Below are 22,910 nucleotides of genomic sequence, written 5' to 3' on the forward strand. Positions count from 1 at the left end.
GAAGTTGGACACTTAACTAAGCCACCCACGTGCCCCTGGAATGTTCAGTATATTAACTGTTAAGTCCATCAGTTTAACATGTAATTTGAGGCCATTACTTACTTATTGATATCCTGTCTGGATCTTTGGAAAAACTTTTATTTTCTTTATGGCAAGTTATAATGGACTTTAGGACACCTAAGGAAATCTAAAATCTTTTATTAAACTGTACTAAATATTTGAAATTTAAAGGGAATTGTAAAACTGTAAAAGCAATTTACAAATATTTCCCTCTATCAATAAAAAGCTCTCTATTTGGTGGTAAATAATATTTACGCTTTTAAGTTTATACAGCAAATACGTTTGCCACTCTCTTCTAGTTATCAGCCTTCTGTGTGCTATGAAAAATAACTATATAGATTATCAAGCCAGGCATATCTTCCTTTATTTTCACCTCAAACGGTCTACTGTAACTGTGGTCTTTTAAACTTTAGCATGCATCAGCCTCCTCTGGAAAGCGTGTTAAAACACAGATTGCAGGGTCCACTCCAAGTTTCAGATTCAGTAGAACTGGAGTAGAACTTGGTAATTTGCATTTCTCACAAGTTCTCAGTAATCTTAATACTGCCAATCTGGAGATTAAGCTGAGAACCACTGACCTATGATTATACTAAATTTTCCCCCTTCAGTTTAAGAGAAAAATAATAGCATTTCTTTCCAACAAGTTTCATTTTGTATTCAATTCCATCTTCATCTCCATTCTGCAATTATTTCCTCTCCCCCCAACATCTTCAATCTCTGTATGCACAGACTTTCTTTTGCCTTCTTGATGAGTAGAGCTCCTTCTTTAAAAACATAAAACAAGTGCATCATCTACCATTTTTATCTCTCATCCATTTACCTGTTCACTGCCAAATTTCTAAATAATATAGCCTTGCACCAAAACCTCTACATGCTCTTCATTACTTGGATCATCCCTGAATTAAGAGTCCCAGCAGGGAACAGGTAGCACTCTCAGCTTAGCTACATTATTAATACACTATAAACATGCGGGGAGGAGGTAGGAAAACTACAATGGATACTGCAGTCATGTAAAGCTGTAATCAGTCAGAGATGGTCCTTTGGTGTTTGTTCCTAGATCTGAACTAGTGAGAGGAAACAACACCTACCAGAATCTGGAGAAGAGAGTGCTCCATCGGAGCAAGCTGCCTGATGGGAGCTATGACATTCTGGTGAGGAGTGTAACCCATAGCAACACCATGGAGGTGGGAGACAGAAAAAAAAACAGAGGTTCATTCTTTCCTCTTGTCAATATGCCAATATTATATTGGTGCTCCAAACTGCCTAAAGTTGCCAGAAGCCAGAACCAAAATGAGCTGGTAGATAAAAGTTCTAGACTTCAACCCCATTAGACAGAATAGTAGACAGAATGGATCTGAGGTGCAAATAGATGATACCCAACACAGTCCAAAGCTTTTGGTCTTCAGCACCTACTCTTGTCCTTTGTTTAGGTAACAATTTCAGTCTTCAACATACAAAACAAAGTTCTGTAAGCTGTTATTTCATAAGATGTTGCTATCAATTCAGTCATATACTTTTCATTAACACATGGAATAATCTCCATGATTCTACATGTGTTAGATAATACATTTCCCAAAATTTTAAAGCATTGGAACAATTAAAATAAGTTCTCCAAATTTAACAAAACTAGAAATAAACAACAAAAAGATATTTAGAGAAATTCCCAAATATTTTGAAATTAAATAATATACTTTTAAATAATCCATGGTTCAAAAAAGAAATCAAGGAAACTAGGAAGTATTTTGAACTGAATGAAAATACAACATGTAAAAATTTATGGAATGCAGGTAAAACAGTGCTAAATGGTACATTTATAGCTCTAAATGCCTATGTTTGGAAAAAAGATGTTAAATCAATCTAGGATTAAACATCTAGAAAAATAACAGTAAATTACAGCTAAATCAAGGAGAAAAAAATGAAGATCTGGGTTAAAACCAATGGGAAAAAAACATAGGGAAAAAAAAATCAATGAATCCCAAAGTTGATTCTTTGAATAAATCAACAAAATTAATATGACGAAGGAATAAGAGAAAACACAGACTACAAAAATCGAGAGTGAAAATGGAGACCTCACCCTCAATCTTACAGAAATTAAAGGATTAGAAATACTTTGAAGAACTTTATGCCAACAAACTAGATTTAGATAAGGTCCTAGAGACATAAATTATTGAAACAGACTCCAGATTAAAAAAAAAAAAATCTCAGTAAGGCCTGTAACATGTAGAAAAATAGAAACTGAATTAATAAATATCTTCCCACAAAGAAAAGTCTACATCCAGATAACTTCACTTAATTCCAGCAAATATTTAAATAAGAGATAATACCCATCATTTATAAACAGTTCCAGAAAACAGAGGAAGGAACACTTCTCAACTCATTCTATGAGGCCATTATTGCATGGATTCTAAAGCCAGAAAAAGATAAAAGAAATGAAAACCATTGACCAATATCCCTCATGAATTATAGAAGCAAAAATCCTCAATGAAGTATTAGTAAATCAAATTCAGTGCCTCTTTTGAGGTGCTGTTAATGGTCCATTTCTTGACCTACTGGTAAATCATGGAGCTGAATATTTTTGTGTTATGCACTTATCTGTGTATGGTTCAAGATTTTAAATAAAATACACATATACAAGAAAGAAAAGAATGCCTAATCTGTGCCTTCAAAGTATCAGTTTAGTGAAAGATAAAGACTAATAGAAAAACAAAAATAATGGGAACATAGTTGATCCATGGATATACTATGTTTTGTTTTTCTTTTGGGGGATATGGGGAGAAAAAAAAGAAAAAGTTTATAAAGAAATAGAATTTAGGTTGCCTTAATCATGGATAAAGAGAATTTCAATAGGTGAAGAGAAAGAAAAATTTAGGCAGAGATTTGCATGAACAAAAGTAAAATCTATTTGTGAGAAACATCAGGTCAAGTTTGACTTTACCACCACATGTAGAGATTGGGGGGAAGAAGTCAATGAAAGACCAAACTGAGGAAGTATGAATTTACTTATTCAAACTGTAGAGGGAGTAACTTAAGTTTTCATAGCAGAAAAAAGGCCTATGCTTTGGGGCTATTAGTTTGAGAATTAATAAATCTATTGGGCTGAACGAGGAAGATGCAGAAAGGGGTAGCAGCTAGAGACTAAAGCAGCGGTTCTTAACCACATTCTCAGCCTTTCAGGAGTTAAATCAAAACCATTTCCAAAACATGTCATTTGCCTTTTTCTGTCTCCATCTCTAAAGTTTCCAGAATGCTATATGACAAGTGACATTACAACAGACTGAATGCAGAAGCAGACATGAGAACCTAGGAGTCCTCTATCAAACCAGGCAGCAAAGACCTAAATCTGAAATACTGAGTTATATATTTTTATACATAAAAATAAAAAATGATTCCAATCTCCTTACTAATTTTGTTATAAAACATTCTCACTAAAAATGTTATTTATGTTAACATATGATGGCTTATGATTTTTAAAGGAATTGAATTTTTACAGTTTTAACTTTGAATGCATTAAATACAAATAGATGTAACACATATAAACAAAAGCTCTTTGGAGTTCCCAATAATTTTTACCAGTATAAACCTTTGGTCCTGAGACCAAAAGGTTTGAGAAATTTTGGAAAGATAAAAGGACATAAAATACATTAGTAGTAGTTAAGAATGGAATGGAGAAGATTAAGTAAAAGATTTTATAGAGACAGAATCAATAGGAGTTGGATAATCAATAAATGTAGGGGTCAAATGGGGAAGGAGATAAAGTAGAATCCAAGAGTTCAGCCCAAATGACTTAGAAGAAAAGATCAGGATGCCTGCGGGCTCAAGAATTCAGTTCCAACACAAATGAAATGCCAGCCAAGTAGAGAGACAATATATAAGAAAATAAAACACATGATGTCTGTGATCTAGTTTGATGGTCGTGTGTATAGGAAAGACCAGGTTGTTCTGGTATCTTACATAACTGAGCATCACTTCAAGCAAAAAATATACACATAGCATTACCATAAATCTTGATCACTTGTCCCAATTCCTTGGTAAAAGGTTGTTGTAGTTTCTTCTGAAAATGTCTCAAACTGACAATTCTGGAAAGCTTCTGAGTTACATTTATCTTTACTAAATGCTTTTTTTACATTTTCTCAGTCTTGGTTAAATTGTTACAGACAATTAGCAATTTCTAAGAGGCACAGCTGTAGGGGAATTGGACTGAAAGACTGAAGACCTCATTCTCATTAGTCACTTCCTCTGGAATTCATTTTCTTCAGTTTCTCAAATGAATCTGCAAGGTTAGCCTATTAGGCTTCTTCAGATCTAAAATTTTATGAAACAGCTATATACCCATCTTCCCGGAGTTATAGAACCAACTTGTATATTAACTAGCAATATTTCTCAACTGTCTCTGTCATTTCTATATAATAAAAGGTAGGAAAGTCTTAAATTTGTTTTAAAAGCCATCTCTTTTGAACTTTCAGAGGTCCTGAATCCTAGTATTTTGTCAAAATATTTGACTTTACTTGATTGGTAGACTTGTCAACTCTGCAAGTTTTCAGGATATTCTTATTTTATACCCCGACTTCCACGTAACCATCACCTTTCCAGGCTAAAGAGTTCTAGAATTGTTTTGCTCCATCTTAAAAACCTCTCCATCCCCCAGATACTTTAAATTATCAATTTCTAGATTTTCTTCACTTCTATTAGGTCTTAAAGTCAAGGGATTAAAGATGAATTATTATAGGCAGAATAATATTTTAGGGAAAAAGAAAACTATCACTCTCCTGGGATTTTTGGTGGTAAAGTATTAGGTTCCTATTTTAAAAAGAGTTATAGTGTATAACAGTGCTCATCTTTCATTTTACAAGCAAAAAGAATTTTTTCCCAATGAAATTTTATATAATACATTACAATGTAAGATGGGTCATATAGTCCAATGCTCTGATGGAGGTTTGTAAAGGCCTAAAGTTCCACAGACTCGTCAGTCTTTGTCCTTCCTTCATATCCCTTCCAACAAAGATCCTTTAGGGTGCTTCCTAGTCAACGTGGAGTATACCATGAAGTCCATTACTTTATAGCATCTTTAAATGGTAAAGATGCCAATAATGAGCTTCGAATGAAATAAATCCATTACTTCAGAAGGCGTCTTTATTGTAGCTTCAATAATATATTATAAAATCCTTTTTTTTTCAATGTAGTCAAACATAAAACTTTCACAGATGTATCTTAGGAAAACTGTCTTACTTTAAGCAGGGAAGGAATGACTACACAACATCAACTTAATAATAGCTATAGTATGTCAGGTGGAATAAAAATTCCTATGGTAGATATCAATATAGTATAAGATATCAAAGACACATCAACAGTAAAATAGATCAAGATTATTTTTTTATTGCACATTTGCTTACAAATTTACTGTTTTAAGTAGAGCTAAACCTCAAGTATTAAGTTAGTTTCAGCCATATTTCCATCAACTGAATTACAGCAGTCATTTGCCTGTATGTCCCCCTAGGATTATGTTTCAGAAACTAAAACATTAACCTTCCCAATCTGTCTAGTTTACTAGAACACACATTTAACATTTGCTTTTAAAAATTTTAAACACTCAAAACAAACAGCATACTGTAAAGAAAACAATGTTTATGTCTATTCATGTAACTCAGGCTCAGAGAACTTCCCATTATATAATATTATAAAGGGTCTTCAAAAATATTCAATTCTTGTATGTATAATTAAGCACTTATTTTGGAAAATTTTAACATTTTGAGAAACTGATTCTCTCATAATCAGGCTTTTATAAGGTTTCCCCTCCCACCAAAAAACAACCCACAACGGCTCCAAATTTTATAAAGAAACCATTATCTTGGATTAAGTTTCAGAATAGTATTCATATTCTCTTTTCACTGGACTCCATAGTTTAATGCAGAATGTGCTGTACAAATTGAAAAAATATGGCATTCGAGCTTTAAAGAGACTTAGAACATGGATAGCCTGATCAAAAAAGACACGAATGGAAACAACTACTGTAGCGAACACAAATTTTTGGCCATTAATGGATCAGAAATAATGGCTGATGTTCCTACTTTAAGCTCATCAATATCCCATAAAAAAAAAGAAGAGTGACAACAGATATTTGGCAAAATCTACTTAATTATTTATCCCAAATTCTCAAATGAAAACTTATTTTTAATGCCTCACTATTAAATTTTACACTTCAGTCATTCATGTTTTCCTTTTAAGACTGTTAAGAAGAAATAATTCTATGTAATCTTAACCTGTAAGTTTTTCCTCTCACACATTTTTACATAAGTTACTAAAATCACAATTCTGTAGCATTTTTTAAATCATACAAACATTAAATGCCTAACCTTCAGTAAAGAAATTAGATCCTTTCTTATTCTATTTAGAATGATGTTACCAAATTTGTAAGAGCTCTTTTCCACAGCTTTTCTTTATATAAAAATCATGATTTATGAAAAAATGATTTCAACTCCACAGCAAATCAGCATCCATGCTTATTCCACATAGGTACTGCTAGTGGTCCCTGTGGTGTCCTTTCAACAATGACAAACTCATCAGGGTTGCCAAATGCCTCATAGAAAACCAACAAATCTTGTATCGCATGCTCCTCAATCTGAAAGAAGGGTGGACAAAAAAGGACTTGCTTTACTTTTTTAAGAGGATATTAGCTTTCCAATTTCCTTTTGTGGAAGTACCACTTTCTGTGAATACAATGCAGCAAAGTTAGGTATAATGCTATCCCCTTGGCAAGTAGAAGGATTAAGGTCTGAAGAAAAATAATCAGATACTCACCCTCCATTGAATTTTATTTTGAGCAGAAAAAAAACAAACCCGAAAATAGTTTTTGGAACCCACTCAATCCAGTAACTTTGGTGAGATACTGTACAAGTCTTCTAACTCTTGCTTCTAAGCTCTCTGGGGCAACTATGGGTCTTAATCTGTTTCTAAGCCTGGCGCTCTAGTCTTTCAACTAAGTCTGTGGAATTTTAATAACCCTCTAAATAGTTACTCTTTTCTTTAAGTTTGACAAAGTTGGTATCTGTAGCTTACAGCCTAAGAACATTTACTGATACAGAAGCTGGGTGTAGAACTAGATATTGCTAAGTTCGTTATTGACCACTTTTAAAACTAAAACAGTCCAAAGTATCACAGTGCTAAAAAATTGAGCTTGTGATAATTGGTTCTAAATTAATTATCTTGAATACTTCAACTGACACTCATTGAGTGCCTCAGTTTAGTTTTATGCTTACATTTTAATGTGATAAATATATGCCTCTTTGCAATGAAAACATACTTTTCTTAAAACATGTAGATGATATGTAATGTAGTTCTTCCCTAAATTAAGTCCACTATGGGAAACTTACTTACCTGAATCAAAGCTAAGGGTTTTTCTCGGCTTCTGATAAGAGCTGCTTCCTGCTGTAGTTCTTCTTCTACAATAGATGCAAAAGTGACTGGGGCTCCTATGGAAGGAGCAGTCAATGAAGAAGACAGCCAGGGACTGAAAGAATAGAACAATGAGTTTTCATTCATCTTTCCATATTTTTGCATATAAAATCTCCTCTCAAATACTCTTCAACATTTTTTCCCAATGACATATGATAAAAGGGGACTTGGAAGCTTTTACATTCTCTTTATAGAATGGTAAGGTAAGAAACAGAAGAGAGGAGAGCTAATACTTAATTTGGTTCAGTGCTGTAGAGATAATTTTAGAAAATACCAACAGGTGATATGGAGCAGAAACAATACAACTAAACAGAAAGGTAACTCAAACTATGGAGCTGACAGTAGTTAGATAATACATTCTATTCGATATCATACTGTTCCCAACTTCTTAATATTATCTTTCAGTGCTAAGCAACAGCCTAGCTTTGAAGGCTCCAAAGCTAATCAATTAGCCTTGGTAACAGGCTATCTAGAAGTGCTAAATCGGAAATATGGTTGCCTTCTGGTCCCGGGGTACCATGAGTGGAATATATGCAAAACAAATGCCAAAACTGAAGATTAAAACCTCCAGTAATATTAGCAAAACTGGTAATATAAATACAGGGGAAGAATTACACATCCCTGAGTCAGGATACAAGTTAATGTGTGGAGTCAGACTTCCCTTTAGAATTAAAAGCAAAAAACAAAAAAACAAACTATAGTCATAAAATCATGTGTATAAAATACCACAGAGGATGATCCTGCAAGAAATGGTCTATTTTCTATAATAATATTAATATAAAGCATTTATTGTTATCAAACATTAGGAAATGCAGGAAACTTTGTAAATAAAGTTTTATATTAATAATTTATGAATAAAAGTGAAAAATTAGCACTAAGTTTAAAAATACATACAAGATAATTAGCAGCCAAATTCTGTGAGCAACTAATATAGTAAATGCTTTGATAAGCCAGGAATTATAGAAATATATGATCTCTACATTCTAAAAACTCACAAACTAAATGAGGAAAAAAACATAAAATAACACAGGACAGCAGGAAATAATTTAGTATCTAACAAGGACTATAAAAATAAAAAAAGATTTGGTTAGTAGCACCTGGGGCTCAGTGGGTTAAGTGTCCGACTTCAGCTCAGGTCATGATCTCATGATTGGGGAGTTCGAGCCCCGCGTTGGGCTCTGTGCTGACAGCTCAGAGCCTGAAGCCTGATTCAGATTATGTGTCTCCCAATCTCTCTACCCCTCCCCTGTTCATGCTTCATCTCTCTCAAAAATAAATAAACATGAAAAAAAGATTTGGTTGTCTGAGAGGGCTTCATGGAGAAGACAATAAAGGGTATAGGATAAGGGGAGTAGGAAGTATTCCTGTAAGGGAGAAACTTAAAGGTACTACAGAGACTGGCCTATTTGTGGAATTTTATGGCTAGAAAGGTACCTAGAGATTATCTGGATTTATCCAATGTTCTTTCAGGAATGAGCAAATTTTGGCCTAGACAGATTTAAAAGAGAGTCAGAAAATGAGCAAACAGGGCCTAAAATATTGACTTCTTGATTTGTTTATGCAGTTACTGGGTATTCGTAGCACTATGGTGCTGAAAATCAGACTGATTAAAACTCAGTCCCTCCCCTCAAAAAACTCTGGGAGGAGAGATTTAAAAATCTATTTAAACAATGATAAAAGAATGTGAGACAGTGTATATTGGTACAGGTATCAATTGTTCTAAGTAGTAAGGAGTCACAGCAGAAATTCATATACTATAGATGAGGGTATATACTGTTGTCTTCACTTAGGAAATGGCATTAAAGCTGAGGAAGGTGGCAGTGACATAGGGTTTTTTGACAGTATGAATACATGGAATGGTAAAAGATTCTGATGGTTCAAGTAAAGATAGGTTGTTCTTTTCAATAAATAGAATGACAGGATTAAGAGTTTGGATGAGATTAAAAGGGAAATAAAGTTAAAATGAACCAGGAGGGCCAGAGTAGAAAATGTACTGAAAGCTAAATGTTCAGACCTTAAGTGTAGGCGAATGAATTTACTGAGAATACTTTCATATATATTATCTCATTTAATCTTTGCGATACTCTGTAAAGAAAGCAACATGTACTATTCCATTACACTGATTAGGAAACTCAGGCTCAAAGAGTATTACATAACTGCCTGATTCACAGGTTGGGTAAGCAGCAGCGACAGAACTGAAAGCAGGTCTTTTTTACTCAGAGTACAGTATGTTTTCCATTATCACAAACATCTTTTTCCTATTATTCTCCTTACTTTAGAATACATTCCACTACAAATGCCTTCTTATTCTTTAAGGATTGGCACAAGTATCGCCTTCTCTACTCCTACAGCACTTCAACCAGTATTACAGAGCTTTACACACTGTTATTATTTACACGTCTGTCTTAACTGCTAGACTAGTCTCTCAAGGTACAGCACTATGCCTCTTTCATGTTTGTATTTCAGTGTCCAACAGAACACCTGGAACAAAGTCATTTGTAAAAATATAATTAAGGAATAAATAACTGAATCAGAAAGACAAAGACTTTTAAGTATGAGATAAAAGCAGTTGTCTTTTTTTTAAGTTCCTGATTTGTTTGAGTTACTGATCACTTTTTGTTTCTAGATGTTTGGTACTGAAATGCAAAATGAAATGAAAATAGGTATAGTTACTGGTTCTAAGTTTTAAGCTCTAGGACTTGAAATCTACTGGATGTTTGACCTATGACATCCAAATAAGAGAAGTCTCCGGGATGAAGTAAAAGACTTCTAGCCAAAAGAAAAATGAAGCCAAGGAGATGAACTAGAAAGCTGTTGGGATAAACGTTACAAGATGAGGAGAATCTAGACTACAGTAACTATAAAATAAATGAAAAAACTTTTACATTCTGATGGAATAAAGAGCTACCTTAGAGACTAAATGCAAATTCCCATGGTTAAGTTCCTTGAAAGGTCCTTGGGGGAGTGGGGGTGAAAGGTCCTAAAGTCAGTCCAGGACTGGAGATTAGAGACCTTCTAGGGGCACTGAAGCATAGCACAGAATAAACACAGATAATGACTCAAGTGGTGCTCAAAAATCCCTCAGGTGTCTGGGGATCAGCTAAAAGTGTTTGACACTTGCAAAGAAACAGAAAAATATTATGGAATCAATTATTATTTAAGTAAGAAGCAGCAGCAGCTACGAGCTGTGAAAATGGTATGACACTAGCTAAAACAAACAGAGTCTCAGGACTAAAGTATCTTATATAGGCCTTATTAAATCAAAGTTAAGCAAATCAGAGCTTAAGTATAACAAATCACTTATATAATAGATTTTATAATTTATGAAGTATTTCTATATCCATTATCAGATATAAGCCCTATACTAAACCTGTAGGACAGGCATTATTGTTCTCATTTCAAATGTGATGAAACTGGTTCAGGAGAGGTTCACAGAGGGCTGTTGTGCTAGACTGAAACTCAAATCTGTTTTATAAGGTGGTAATCCCATAAGTCTTTCTATTAATGACTTTTCAGTGGATAATCTATTTATAAATTTACCCAAACAACTAAAAGTCCAAGAAAATTTCATCTTAGAATGAAACAAACCTGTTAAATAGAGCTCTGATTTAAAAAAAAAATCAAAACATGCTAAGTGTCCAGGTAATAAACACAACATTATTAAGCTTTAGGTATTTGCAAAACAGATATCTCAATAGACAACCTGAATAAAATTTAGCCTTCTGAAAATAAAAGCAACATTGAAAGGCTGGCTAAAATAAAATCTTCTTTCAGAGATTTTTGTTCCAAGAATGTTAATCTTGCCAAATTTGGACTTTGAGATAATTAAATTACTTCTTACTCATACAATTAAAAAAATTCTGTATTAGCTTAATTATTAAGATTTTTATGTAAGTTTAGAGCTTATATAACAATTTTTATCTCATAACTAGTTTCCCTTACTAATAAGAAACACGAGATCAGTTTCTGCCCAGAATTACATAAGGGGGTGTTTAGTGAAAGGAAAATGAAAAAAAAAAAAAAAAAACACACATAAAAATGCAAAAGAACACACAAGTAACAATAAATACATAAGTTACACAAACCCCTCTTTTCTACATTTTATAATCCCCAAGTAACATTGCCATTCCTGTATTTCCCTAACCTTGGGGAAAAAAAATCACATTTTCTACAATTAAAACAAAAATGTATGATTTGAGGAATTTCTTAAGATGAGTTCCATCATCCCTGCCACACAGACTCCCTGAAGGATCATAACATTTCTGTCTCCTTGCTATAACACTATTTCCTCTATTTACACTACCCTTTCTCCTCTCTTCTTTTAAAAGCCCCATCCTATGTTCAAAAGCTTGCGGCAATGCAATATTTTTCTAATTCTATTCATATGGCCATACCTATAATGATCAAATATTTGGCACTGAATAAGGAAAGTTTATGAACTAAATATATCTCCAGCCTATGGCCATTTTTTCCCCTTCTCTGAACCACTCATCTATCACTTAAATCATATATTGCCTCATGACATCATATTGTTACACTGTATTCCAATTTCATTTCTGACGTTTTAACTTCCATATGTGCCTATGTAGACTTACCAACTAGATTTCAAACACATTTAAGGGACTAGGCCTGTATATAACACTTTTATATATACACATAATAGAGGCTAGCACCATGTTGTGCATATATAATATGGTGAATTAATATTTTACTTTATCTGTTTTAATTCCTTTTTAAAAAGCTCCCTTGTAATTTCACATTTTCTGTGATGAAATTAAAAAATGAAAGTCAAACTATTTTACTTCTCAGTGATCAGATAATACACAGTGCTCGGTGATAACTTATAGCTATTTAAAACATTAACTTCCACTTACCGAACAGTCAAGCTATGGATGGCATGACACTATTATATACTCCTTTACAAACCAGTAAAACAGGAGATGCCACTTTTCACAATTAAGAGCCCTGATGTTATAGCACACTCTAGTGATCAACTATGAAACCACAGATCCTCAATATTTTTAGAGTTCTATGACAAATACATATAAAAAGAAAATCAGAAAATTTCAATCTATAGGATTAATATTCAAAATGTAAAATTATTACAAAAGTGAATTTAATGTTCATATCTTACAATTTATATACCTAAGGCATATAACTCACTCATTAGACTAAAACAAATGTTACTTGAAATTGCTACAATTTTACTTCATTTATTCATCTTGTTCTCACTGAGCACCCACAACATGCTAGAAAATATTCTAAGCATTGGTAATTCAGTGAGGAGCAGAGATCAATCTCTCATTGAGAGACTCTTTTCTCCTATGCTTCCATTGAACATATAGCTGGATACAAAAACATTAAAATACTTGTAGTTGAAAACATTAAAAAATGAGTCACACTAATAATAACTGTGGAAAGTATGAGAAGTAAGAAATGCTATGGGAACATATCACAGAAAACTTACCCAGTAAGGGAAGTCTGACTTCTCTGAAGAATATGAATGAATAGAGACTGAAAGAACAATTAGAGTCAGCTAGTCAAATGGTAGGCAAGTGGACAGAAGTAAATGGCAGTTGAGAAGATAACTACAATATAGAGATGTCAAAAGAAAAAGAGAAGAGGTCGGCAGGAGCCAGATTATGTAGGCCTTAAAGGCCATATAAGAATTCTAGCTTTCACCCTGCATTTCAGTAAAGAATATACTAGCTTAATATATTGGAGGAATGGAAGAAAGGCCATGGCAAGATCAGTTAGGAGGCTACTCAGGTGGCCCAAGTGAAAGATCAAAGTAATCTGAATGAGGGAGAGAACAGTGGAGATAAAATTTACTGTATGATCTGATGAATATTTAAGAGCTAAAACTGACCTGTCCTAATGGTAGCCTAGATATTGGTCAGGAAAATAGAATGTTAAAGACCTGCAAATTTCATTTTCCAAGGAAGAAAACTCAGGAATGAGCTTTGAGAGAACTTTTATCTTAATTTTAAGCTAAGTATTATGATATACCTTTTTGTTTCCAACTAACCACGAAATATTCCATTCTTCTCATAAAGAATTGGACTTCATATATGCACTTTTTAATTGAAACAGAATTGACAATGTCATATTAGCTTTAGTTATATAACTAATTCAACAAGTCTATACATTATGCTATGCTTAACCATAGTAAGTGTAGTCACCATCTCTCAACATACAACAGTATTAATGTTATTGGCTATATTCCCTATGTTGTACTTTTCATCCCCATGACTTATTTATTTTATAACTCCAAGTTTATACCTCTTAGTCCCCTTCATCTATTTTGCCCATCCTCCCAACCCTCTCCCCTCTGGCAACCACCAATCCATTCTTTGTATTTACGTCTCTGTTTTTGCTTGTTTCTTTTGCTTTTTTACATTCTGCTTATAAATGAAATGATACGGTATTTGTCTTTCTATGACTTATTTCACTTAGCATAGTACTCTCTAGGTCTATCCATGCTGTCACAAATGGCAAGATCTCATTTTTCTTTTACGGCTAAATAATATTCCATTACATACACACACACACACCTTCTTTATCCACTAATCTATCAATAGACATTTATGTTTGTTCTAATCCTGGCTATTATAAAAAATGCTACAATAAATATAGGGGTGCATATATCTTTTTTGAAAAATATCTTTTCATTATCTTTGGGTAAATCAGGAAGAAAAAAATCAGGAAAAATTTTGGGAAGAAAAATCAGGGAAGGGGTTGTTTTATGTTTCTTCTGTATTTTTGTGTGATTTCATGAAAGGGGTATGAGAAAAATCATTGCTTGGTTTTGAACATAAAGTTTAAAGTATTTCTGAACATCTAAGTAGGATGGAGATATCAAGAAGACAGTTAATTAAGTCTGAAGCTCAGATGATAGTTGTGGGCAGGTGATAAAATTTTTTCAATCTTTAGTGTATAGCTGATAACCGAAGATAGAAGCTCATGAAATAATGTAGAAAGAATGACCTGTAATTGAACTTCAAGTAGAATGAGTCATACAAAAAGTTCATTGTTTTGGCAATATGGAGGTCACTGCTGAACTTCGCCTCAACTGTTTCAGTTTAGTAATGGGACTGGAAGCCAGACTGGATTAAGAAGTGATTGGGAGCTGACAGCTCTTTTGAGAAATCTGGCTGTGAAGGGAGTAAGGAATTGGTAAGGATAGGACAACTGTTAGGAGAAAGTGTGGGAGATGACTGAGGGACTGATGACCTCACCCACACCACATGAAAGAGGTCTGAGCATATTCAAAACCATATGGGAGGTATCTACCTAAAAGGAAAAGGCTGAATATCCCCAAGAATAGAAAGGGATAATTAGTAGCTTAAAGCTTTTGAAGTGGAAAGGAATTAAGATACCAGTATAGGTATAAATACTAACCTTAGATAGGGGAAAAAAAAAACAAAAAACAACAAAAAAAAAACCTCTTGCAGTGCAAGTGTTTCATATTAAGGAAATAAGGAAATTATATGTCTTTCTATCTAAGAGTTTCATGCTCTACCAACTGAGCTAGCCAGACAATCACATGTCTTTGTATTTAAAAGTGGGTCTACATCACTCATCACGCAACTTACAAAAACCAATGGTATTCTTATTTTTTTTTTTTATTAAAAAAGATGACTATATTCAGGTTTTAAAAGTATTGTGATACAGGATCATTACTGAGTATAACAAAAGCCAATTTAAAAAAATTTGGGATTGAAAAACGTAATGAGATGTATAAATAATGACTTAAAACATTTGTTTAGAATTTGTACGTAATATACACATCTATGAAATACATAAACAAATGCATGTGTATATGTGTAACAACATTCAAATAAAGTTGCAAATAAACATTTTTACTATGAGAACTTAATACTTGAGACTGTCACTTAGGAATGGAATAAAATGTCCTTCCCTCAACATTTTTAAGAAAATAACTTCTACTGAATAGTTCAATCATTTTCAGTGTATCATAAAATGTTCACCAAACATTTGTTGGTATTTTCTTTCTGAAATACATTCTGGAACTAATAAAAAATCTACAAAGCCTTCTAATACTTTGAAGATCATTGGCATGTTCATTTCTACTGCTAGGTTCGTTCATTCTTTTATCAATTAAAGAATAAAATTTCTTCTGTCATCTTTGTTTAAATGAACGGTGCTCTTAAAAAATCTGAGTTGATTTTTTTAATCATTATAACATAAATCATTATAAACTACTATTTTTAGTCAGGACTTAATAGATAATTAAAACAAAATATAAATGTTGAGGCTGATATACTTTTTCATTATGCTTTCTACACTTAACTGTGTAGAAAGGTTTTTCTACTCTTTTGGACTGTGCTTTGTATAGGCAGGGGCTATGTTAATTTTATCACTATAACTCTAATACCTAGTATAATGTCTGATAGAGAGCAGATAAGTCATTAAATATTCATCAATTGTAACACTACACATGTCTTACATCACACCCAATTCTGTATTTGTGACCCTAACAAACCAGCCTTAATATTCTCACTTTTTCCTAAGTAAGCATATAAAAGGTTTATGTTTTATATAGTAGAGTTACATTTAAGATTTTTATTTTAAAATCATGTTTTACTAATTAAAAGGTTTCATAAAGATAGGGAGAGAGCACAAATGATTTCTTCAGATTCTTTCTGATCTCTGATTTTCCATATTGTAAGTAAATGGCTCAAGATCTTTGGTCCCAAATATACATTATCTATAAGAAGGCAGTCAGTCACAACATAAACTACAATAGTTTGAGTTCATCTAGGGGCGCCTGGGTGGCTCATATGGTTAAGCATCTGACTTCAGCTCAGGTCATGATCTCACGGTCCGCGGGTTTGAGCCCCATGTCAGGCTCTGTGCTAACAGCTCAGCGTCTGGAGCCTGCTTCAGATTCTGTGTCTCCTCCCTCTCTCTCTGCCCTTCCCCACTCACACTCTTTCCCTCCCTCCCTCTCTCTCTGTCTCTCTCAAGACATAAAAAATAAAAGAGTTCATCTAAACCAGTAGTTCTCAATGTTTCTAGAAGACTTTGACAGTTCTTCAGGAGCTGTTTGTGGGCAGATGAGATTAAACTAGTATTGTTCCCACACTCTTCTTGATTCAGAAAAATTTGATAACACTGGAACTGGACATAAGATTTCATTTTAAAAAAGGGTTTGGGGGGAAAAGCCTTAACAAATAATGAAAAAAGGTTTATCATTATGTAAAAATATTAATTTGGTCACAGCTGACATTTTTAATTACGTTTTTGTTTTGTCTAAAATACTTTAGGGATTAATGTCTCTGAGAGATGTCACATTAGCAGAAATAAGAAAAAAAATTCCATTTAGTCAACCAACTTGAAACACAGTTCTTTCTTCCAACACTGGAATATCTAATACTCTAAGAATGTTCCTTTTTGTACAATGATTAACAGAATTTACATACAATGGCAGAAAAGCTATTTTTACTAGAAAATTGCTTTTAAATTATGTTTAGATTTTCATGTTCCATGGAGATATTTAAAATATGAAACCTCCTTTAAACTACATTGGAGTTTAAAAACTTGTATCAAAATTAGCTAGAGAAAAAACTGGAAATACCCTAAGGCCCATCAACAGATGCAGATGAACGAACTGTTTTATACCCACACAATGAAATACTACTCAGCAATAAAATGGAATGAACTGTTAATACAGCGACATGGATGAGTCATCTATATACTGAATAATCCTACAGGTATAAAACTAGAATATTCAAGGTGGTCTATACTGACCCAAGCAGGTTAGTAGCTGCCTAAAGAGCAAAATGGGGTAGGGAGAAAGAAATTACAAAGGGGCATGAGGAAACTTCTGAGAATGATGGTTATATTCACTGTTCTGAGTGTAGCTAGTGATGTTTTTACAGGTACATACATATGCCAAAACATCAAGTTATATACTTTAAATATATACAAGCATACTAAAAGACAATTCTACCAAAATAAACCCTCAAAAAAAAAAAAAAAACCCTGTTAATTTCAGTGTAAAAGAATGTGTACAAGTCTGCCTGATAAATTTTTAAAGATTATTTCAGAATGTAAAACCAACATAGAATTTTTTAAGGTAGAAAATGTGTAAGTTTAACCTATTACCTTTCAACTTTTGGAGCTTGGGAATTTTCTATTCCTTTAAAACAAACTTTTTTGACATGATCTCCTGAACTATGGCCAGTCATATTTTTTTTTTCTTCTACTAAGAAATCCCGGAATGACTTAGATGAAACTGAATGTAGAGAAGATGCCCTGCAAAAGACAAAAGATCAGTTATAACATCCATTTTTTAAGAGGTCAGTGCTAGAAATCACAAGGGGAGAATGAGGAAAATATACACCAAAACTTTTACAATGATATTATATAATTAGCTTTTAATGCAGTGTTGGGTTCTTGCTATCAGCTGTGAACTAATCAAAATGATGTGATTAAATAAAAAAAAAGAACACTGAAGATAATCCAGATGCTGAAATAATGAAAACAAGTATAACTATGCCTAAGGCAACAATTAAAAAATGTGCAGAACTGGGGCACCTGGGTGGCTCAGTTGGCTAAGTGTCCAACTTCAGCTTAGGTCATGATCTGCGGGTTCATGCCCCACATCGGTTTCTGTGCTTGCAGCTCAGAGCCGGGACCCTGTTTCAGATTCTGTGTCTCCCTCTCTCTCTGCTCCCCCTCCCCCCCACTCATGCTCTCTCTCTCTGTGTCAAAACTAAACCAAAAAAAAATTTTTTTTAATGTGCAGAATAAGCCCAGAGAAAAATTATGAAAAAGAACAAAACAGAAATTCAAGAACTTTCAACTCAATATTTAAAAATCAAAATTCATGGTGGAGGTTAACAGCTGATTGGGGAAAAGTCAGTAAAATTGCAGATAAAGCAATACAAAATTTTGAATATAAACATAAGGAAGACTGAAAAAACTTTCACCATGGTGACTTAGATATATCAAAAAATCTGCCATAAATATAACTGGGAGTCCAAGAAGGGGAAGTTAGAAATATGTCAGATAAAGATATTCAAAGAAACAATGCCCAAGCATTCCCCAAATCTGGTGGAAGATATAAATTTAAAGAATGAAGAATTTTAGCAAATCCCAAAGAAAATCAATCTAAAGAAAACCATACTTAAGCACATAATGAGCAAACTGCTAAAAAACACAAAGATCAAAAGAAAATTTTGAAAGCATCCACAGAAATACAATCCAGTATGAAAACACTTAGATTATTGGAAACAATGAAAGCCAAAACACAATGGAACATCTTTAATATAATGAAAGGAAAATAAAACTATCAATCCAGTTTTCTATATCCATATGAGTCAACCTGGACAAGGATACTTTCCTAAGTCAGGCTCTGAAATGATTACACTCCTCGTTGAACTCTGATTCCAACAATGTAGGAGACTTGAGCCAGGGGCACCCATAAGCAATAAATCTGTGAAGCCATATCCAGATTCCTGACCCAAATGAACTATGAGACAACACTGGTTGTTTTACGTCATTGTTTAGGGATAATTTGTTACAAAGCAACAGATAACCAAGATAAGATACTATTGGAATTAAAAAGATGATAAAGATTATAAGTAACTTTGTATAAATAAATTTGACAACTTACATAAAATGGACAAATTTCTTGAAAAAAACAATTTATCAAAGATAACAAAAACAGGAAAAAATATAGATCTCTATATTAAAAAATTGAATAATCCCAGTTTTTTTACTGTAGAAATTGAAAAATTGATTCTAAAATTTATATAAGAATACAAAAAAACCCAGATTAGTCAAAGTATTCTCAAAGAAATACAAAGCTGGAAGAAGATAAAACAAGTCACAGTAATCAAGACAGAGAGGTACTGACATAAGGATTAACAAACAGATTAATGGAAAAGAATAGAGAGCTCACATACAGGACCTTACATATACAGTCCTTCTACTTTCAATAATTAAATTCCCAAAGCAATTCAGTAGTAAAATTATCTGTAGTAAACAAATGGTTTATAAAGGAAACCTTTACCTTTATCTCACACCATATCCCCAAATTAATTCAAGATGGATCATATATCTAATGTAAAAGCTAAGTATCCTTGAAGAAAACAAAAGACTGCAACTTAATGGTAGGCAAAGGTTTCTTAGGACTTATATAGGAATAAACACTACATACAGAAATGATGAATTAGACTTAATGAAAATTAAAACTACTCATCAGAAAATATTAAGAAAACAGAAAACATGTATGTGATAAATGACTTGTATCCAAAAAGAACTCCTGGAACTCAAAACTTAAAAACACAAATAATAAAGACAAGGTAATTTGAAAAAGCAAGCAAAAAGGATCTGAATATACATTTCACAAAGAATGTATGCTAATGTTGAATAAGCACATAAAAAGTGCTCAGTATTCACCAGGGAAACACAAAACCTCAATGAGAGGCTCTACACACCCACCAGAATGGGTAAAATTAACGGACAATACCAAATACTGGCAAGAATATGTAATCAATACTCTCATAAATTGTTGCTGGGAGGATTAAATGGTACCACAATGCTGTGGGAAAAGGTCTGGCAATTTCTTAATAAGTAAACATGTATCTTCTATATAATTCAGCAATTCTCCCTAGTATTTATCTAAGAGGAATGAAAATGTACATCTATAAAAAGGCCTAAACAAGAATGTTAACAGCAGCTTTATTCACAATAGCCAAAAACTGGAAATAGTCCAGGTGTCCATCAACAGGAATAAATACAAATATGGTACATTCACACTTTGGAATACTACTGAGTAATAAAAAGGAATAAACTATTGGTTCACACAATCCAGATAAATCTGAAAAACCTGCTGAATGAAGGAAGTCAGACAGAAAAAAGTATATTATGTTTCATTCTCACTACATAAACTTCTAGAATGGGCAAAACTAACCTGTGGTCAAAAAAGATAAATCACCACAGTGGTTGACATTGATATGGAGAAGGGACCAGGATGACAAAGAAATTTTTGAAGAAAACTTTCAGGAGTAATGGTAATGCCCAGCAATTTATTTAATAAAATTAACAAAACACAGATAGGCATGATCTATGAACTGAAGACTACAAAATATTGCTAAGAGGAGCTAAGGAAGATCAAAAGATGCTACATGTTCAAGATTGGGAGACTCAGTACCATAAATTGTCAATCCAATTCATCTACAAACTCAAAACAATACTTAAAAAATACCAGTAGGCATTTTTGACAAGCTAATCTAAGATTTATATAAACATGGAAAAAAATTTAAATTAGAAAAAATAATTTTGTATAAAAAGAACAAAGCCAGAGAAATTATACTATCTGATTTCAATATTTACAAAAGCTATCATCAAGTCAGTATGATATGGGTATAAGGATATACATGTAGGTCAAATGGAACTTTAAATAGAGTCCAGAATTAGACTGACACATATATGGTAAACTGAACTCCAGCAAAAGTGCCAAGTAATAAAATGAGGAGAGAATGATCTTTTCAACAAATTGTGCTCGAACAACTAGACATCTGGTGGGGGGGCCGGGGAGGGCCTGGCCTCTATCTCACCCTATATACAGAAATAAATTTGAAGAAAAAAGAAATAAATAAATTTGAATCATAAACCCAATCATAAAAGCTAAATTTATAAAACATCTAGATCAAAACAAAAAATTTTTGTAACCTTAGAGTAGTCAAAAACACAAAAAGCCCTAACATTAAATAAAAACAAAAAACTGACACAATGCATTTTATCAAAATGAATAACTTTTGTTCCTCAAAGACAATGTTAAGAAAATGAAAACCTAAAGAAAAATGAGAGTGAAAGAAAATATTCACAAAACATCTAATAATGTCTTACTTCCAGAGTATAAAACTCTTACAATACCATATTAAGGAAATAAACAGTCCAATTTAAGGCAAAGATATGAACATGCATCCCAAAGATGTGAAAATGGCCAGTAAGTCCCTGTAAAATGTAAAATAAACCACACCTACTATAATAGTTAAAGTTAAAAAGATTAAGTGTACTAAGTGTTGGATAGGGTGTGGAACAACAGGAACTCTCACATACTGCTGGAAGAAGTATAAAATATGGCCATTCTGGAACACCTGGTGGTCTTCTGATAAAGTCTAACATTCACTTAATATAAGACCCAGCAATTTCACTCCTAAGTATTTACCCAAGAGAAATAAAAACACAGGTCTATTAAGACTTGTATGTAACTTTTTTTTTTTTCATAAAAACAAACTGGAAACCCAGTATTTCTCAACAAAAAAGAGATTACAGATACATGCAAAAACATGGATGAATCTCCAAAACTTTAAATTGAATGAAGGAAATCAGAACATACTGTAGTTACATACCATTTATATTAGTTTGAGAGCACAAAAAAACTAAGTTATAGTGACAGAAATTTCATCAGTGGTGGCATGGGTGGAGGGTAGAGACTAAGAAAAGGTAATGGGATGATGGACATATTTTTAAATTTTTCATTGGAGTGGCGAATATACAGATGTAAATACATTTGTCACAACTCCTATATACAAAATTAGTGCATTTACTATAGTTAAATTATACCTTGATAACATTATTTTAAAAAAAGAACAGAAGGAAATCTGCACTCCTTTGCAAATGACTAAAATAAAGTTGAAAAATTCCAATAAAGAGGTAGAGAAAGCACAACTCATATACCACTGAAGAGAATGTTTTGTGATATTCACTAAAAATATATGCATATCATAAGATCCAGTTATTCCAAGTTATATACCCAACAGATATGCGAATGTACATATGCCAAAGACATGAACTAGAACATCTATAACAGGACCAATCCTAATACTAAAAAAAAATGAAGATATTCAAATACTAACAGAGACAGGAAACTATCAACACCCTAGAGGAGAAAGCAGGAAACAACCTCCTTGACCTCCACTGCAGCAACTTCTTACTTGACACATCCCCAAAAGCAAGGGAATCAAGAGCAAAAATAAATGATTGGGACCTCATCAAGATTAAAAGCTTCTGCACAGCCAAGGAAACAACCCAGAAAACTAATAGGCAACCAACGGAAGGGGAAAAGATAGTTGCAAATGACATATCAGATAAAGGGTTAATATCCAGAATCTATAAGGAACTCACCAAACTACACGCCCGAAAAACAAACAACCCAGTGAAGAAATGGGCAGAAGATATGAACAGACACTTCTCCAAAGAGGACATCCAGATGGCCAACAGACACATGAAACGATGCTCAGCATCCCTCCTCATCAGGGAAATACAAATCAAAACCACACTGAGATACCACCTCACGCCAGTCAGAGTGGCTAAAATGAGCAAATCAGAGAACTCTAGATGCTGGCAAGGATGTGGAGAAA

The 22,910-nt window shown here is 33.2% G+C and overlaps 1 protein-coding gene across 4 annotated transcripts in view; it reads right to left on the reverse strand.

The window, feature by feature from the left end:
* Nucleotides 1-5,413: 5,413 nt before the first annotated feature.
* The window catches only part of IBTK (inhibitor of Bruton tyrosine kinase), a 93,052-nt gene continuing 75,555 nt past the window's right edge, over nucleotides 5,414-22,910 (reverse strand). For all 4 annotated transcript variants that reach the window (XM_039249765.1, XM_039249763.1, XM_039249764.1 and 1 more), the window contains exons 26-28: nucleotides 17,641-17,790; nucleotides 7,432-7,564; nucleotides 5,414-6,676 (exon numbers count right to left, since the gene is read on the reverse strand). In XM_039249765.1, coding sequence (XP_039105696.1) covers nucleotides 6,545-6,676; nucleotides 7,432-7,564; nucleotides 17,641-17,790 — 415 coding nt within the window. In that variant the 3' untranslated portion in view covers nucleotides 5,414-6,544. The remainder of the gene's footprint in view (nucleotides 6,677-7,431; nucleotides 7,565-17,640; nucleotides 17,791-22,910) is intronic.

The sequence above is a fragment of the Hyaena hyaena genome, unplaced genomic scaffold (assembly GCF_003009895.1).
Source record: "Hyaena hyaena isolate Hyena2069 unplaced genomic scaffold, ASM300989v1 scaffold_344, whole genome shotgun sequence".
NCBI classification, from domain to species: Eukaryota; Metazoa; Chordata; class Mammalia; order Carnivora; family Hyaenidae; genus Hyaena; species Hyaena hyaena.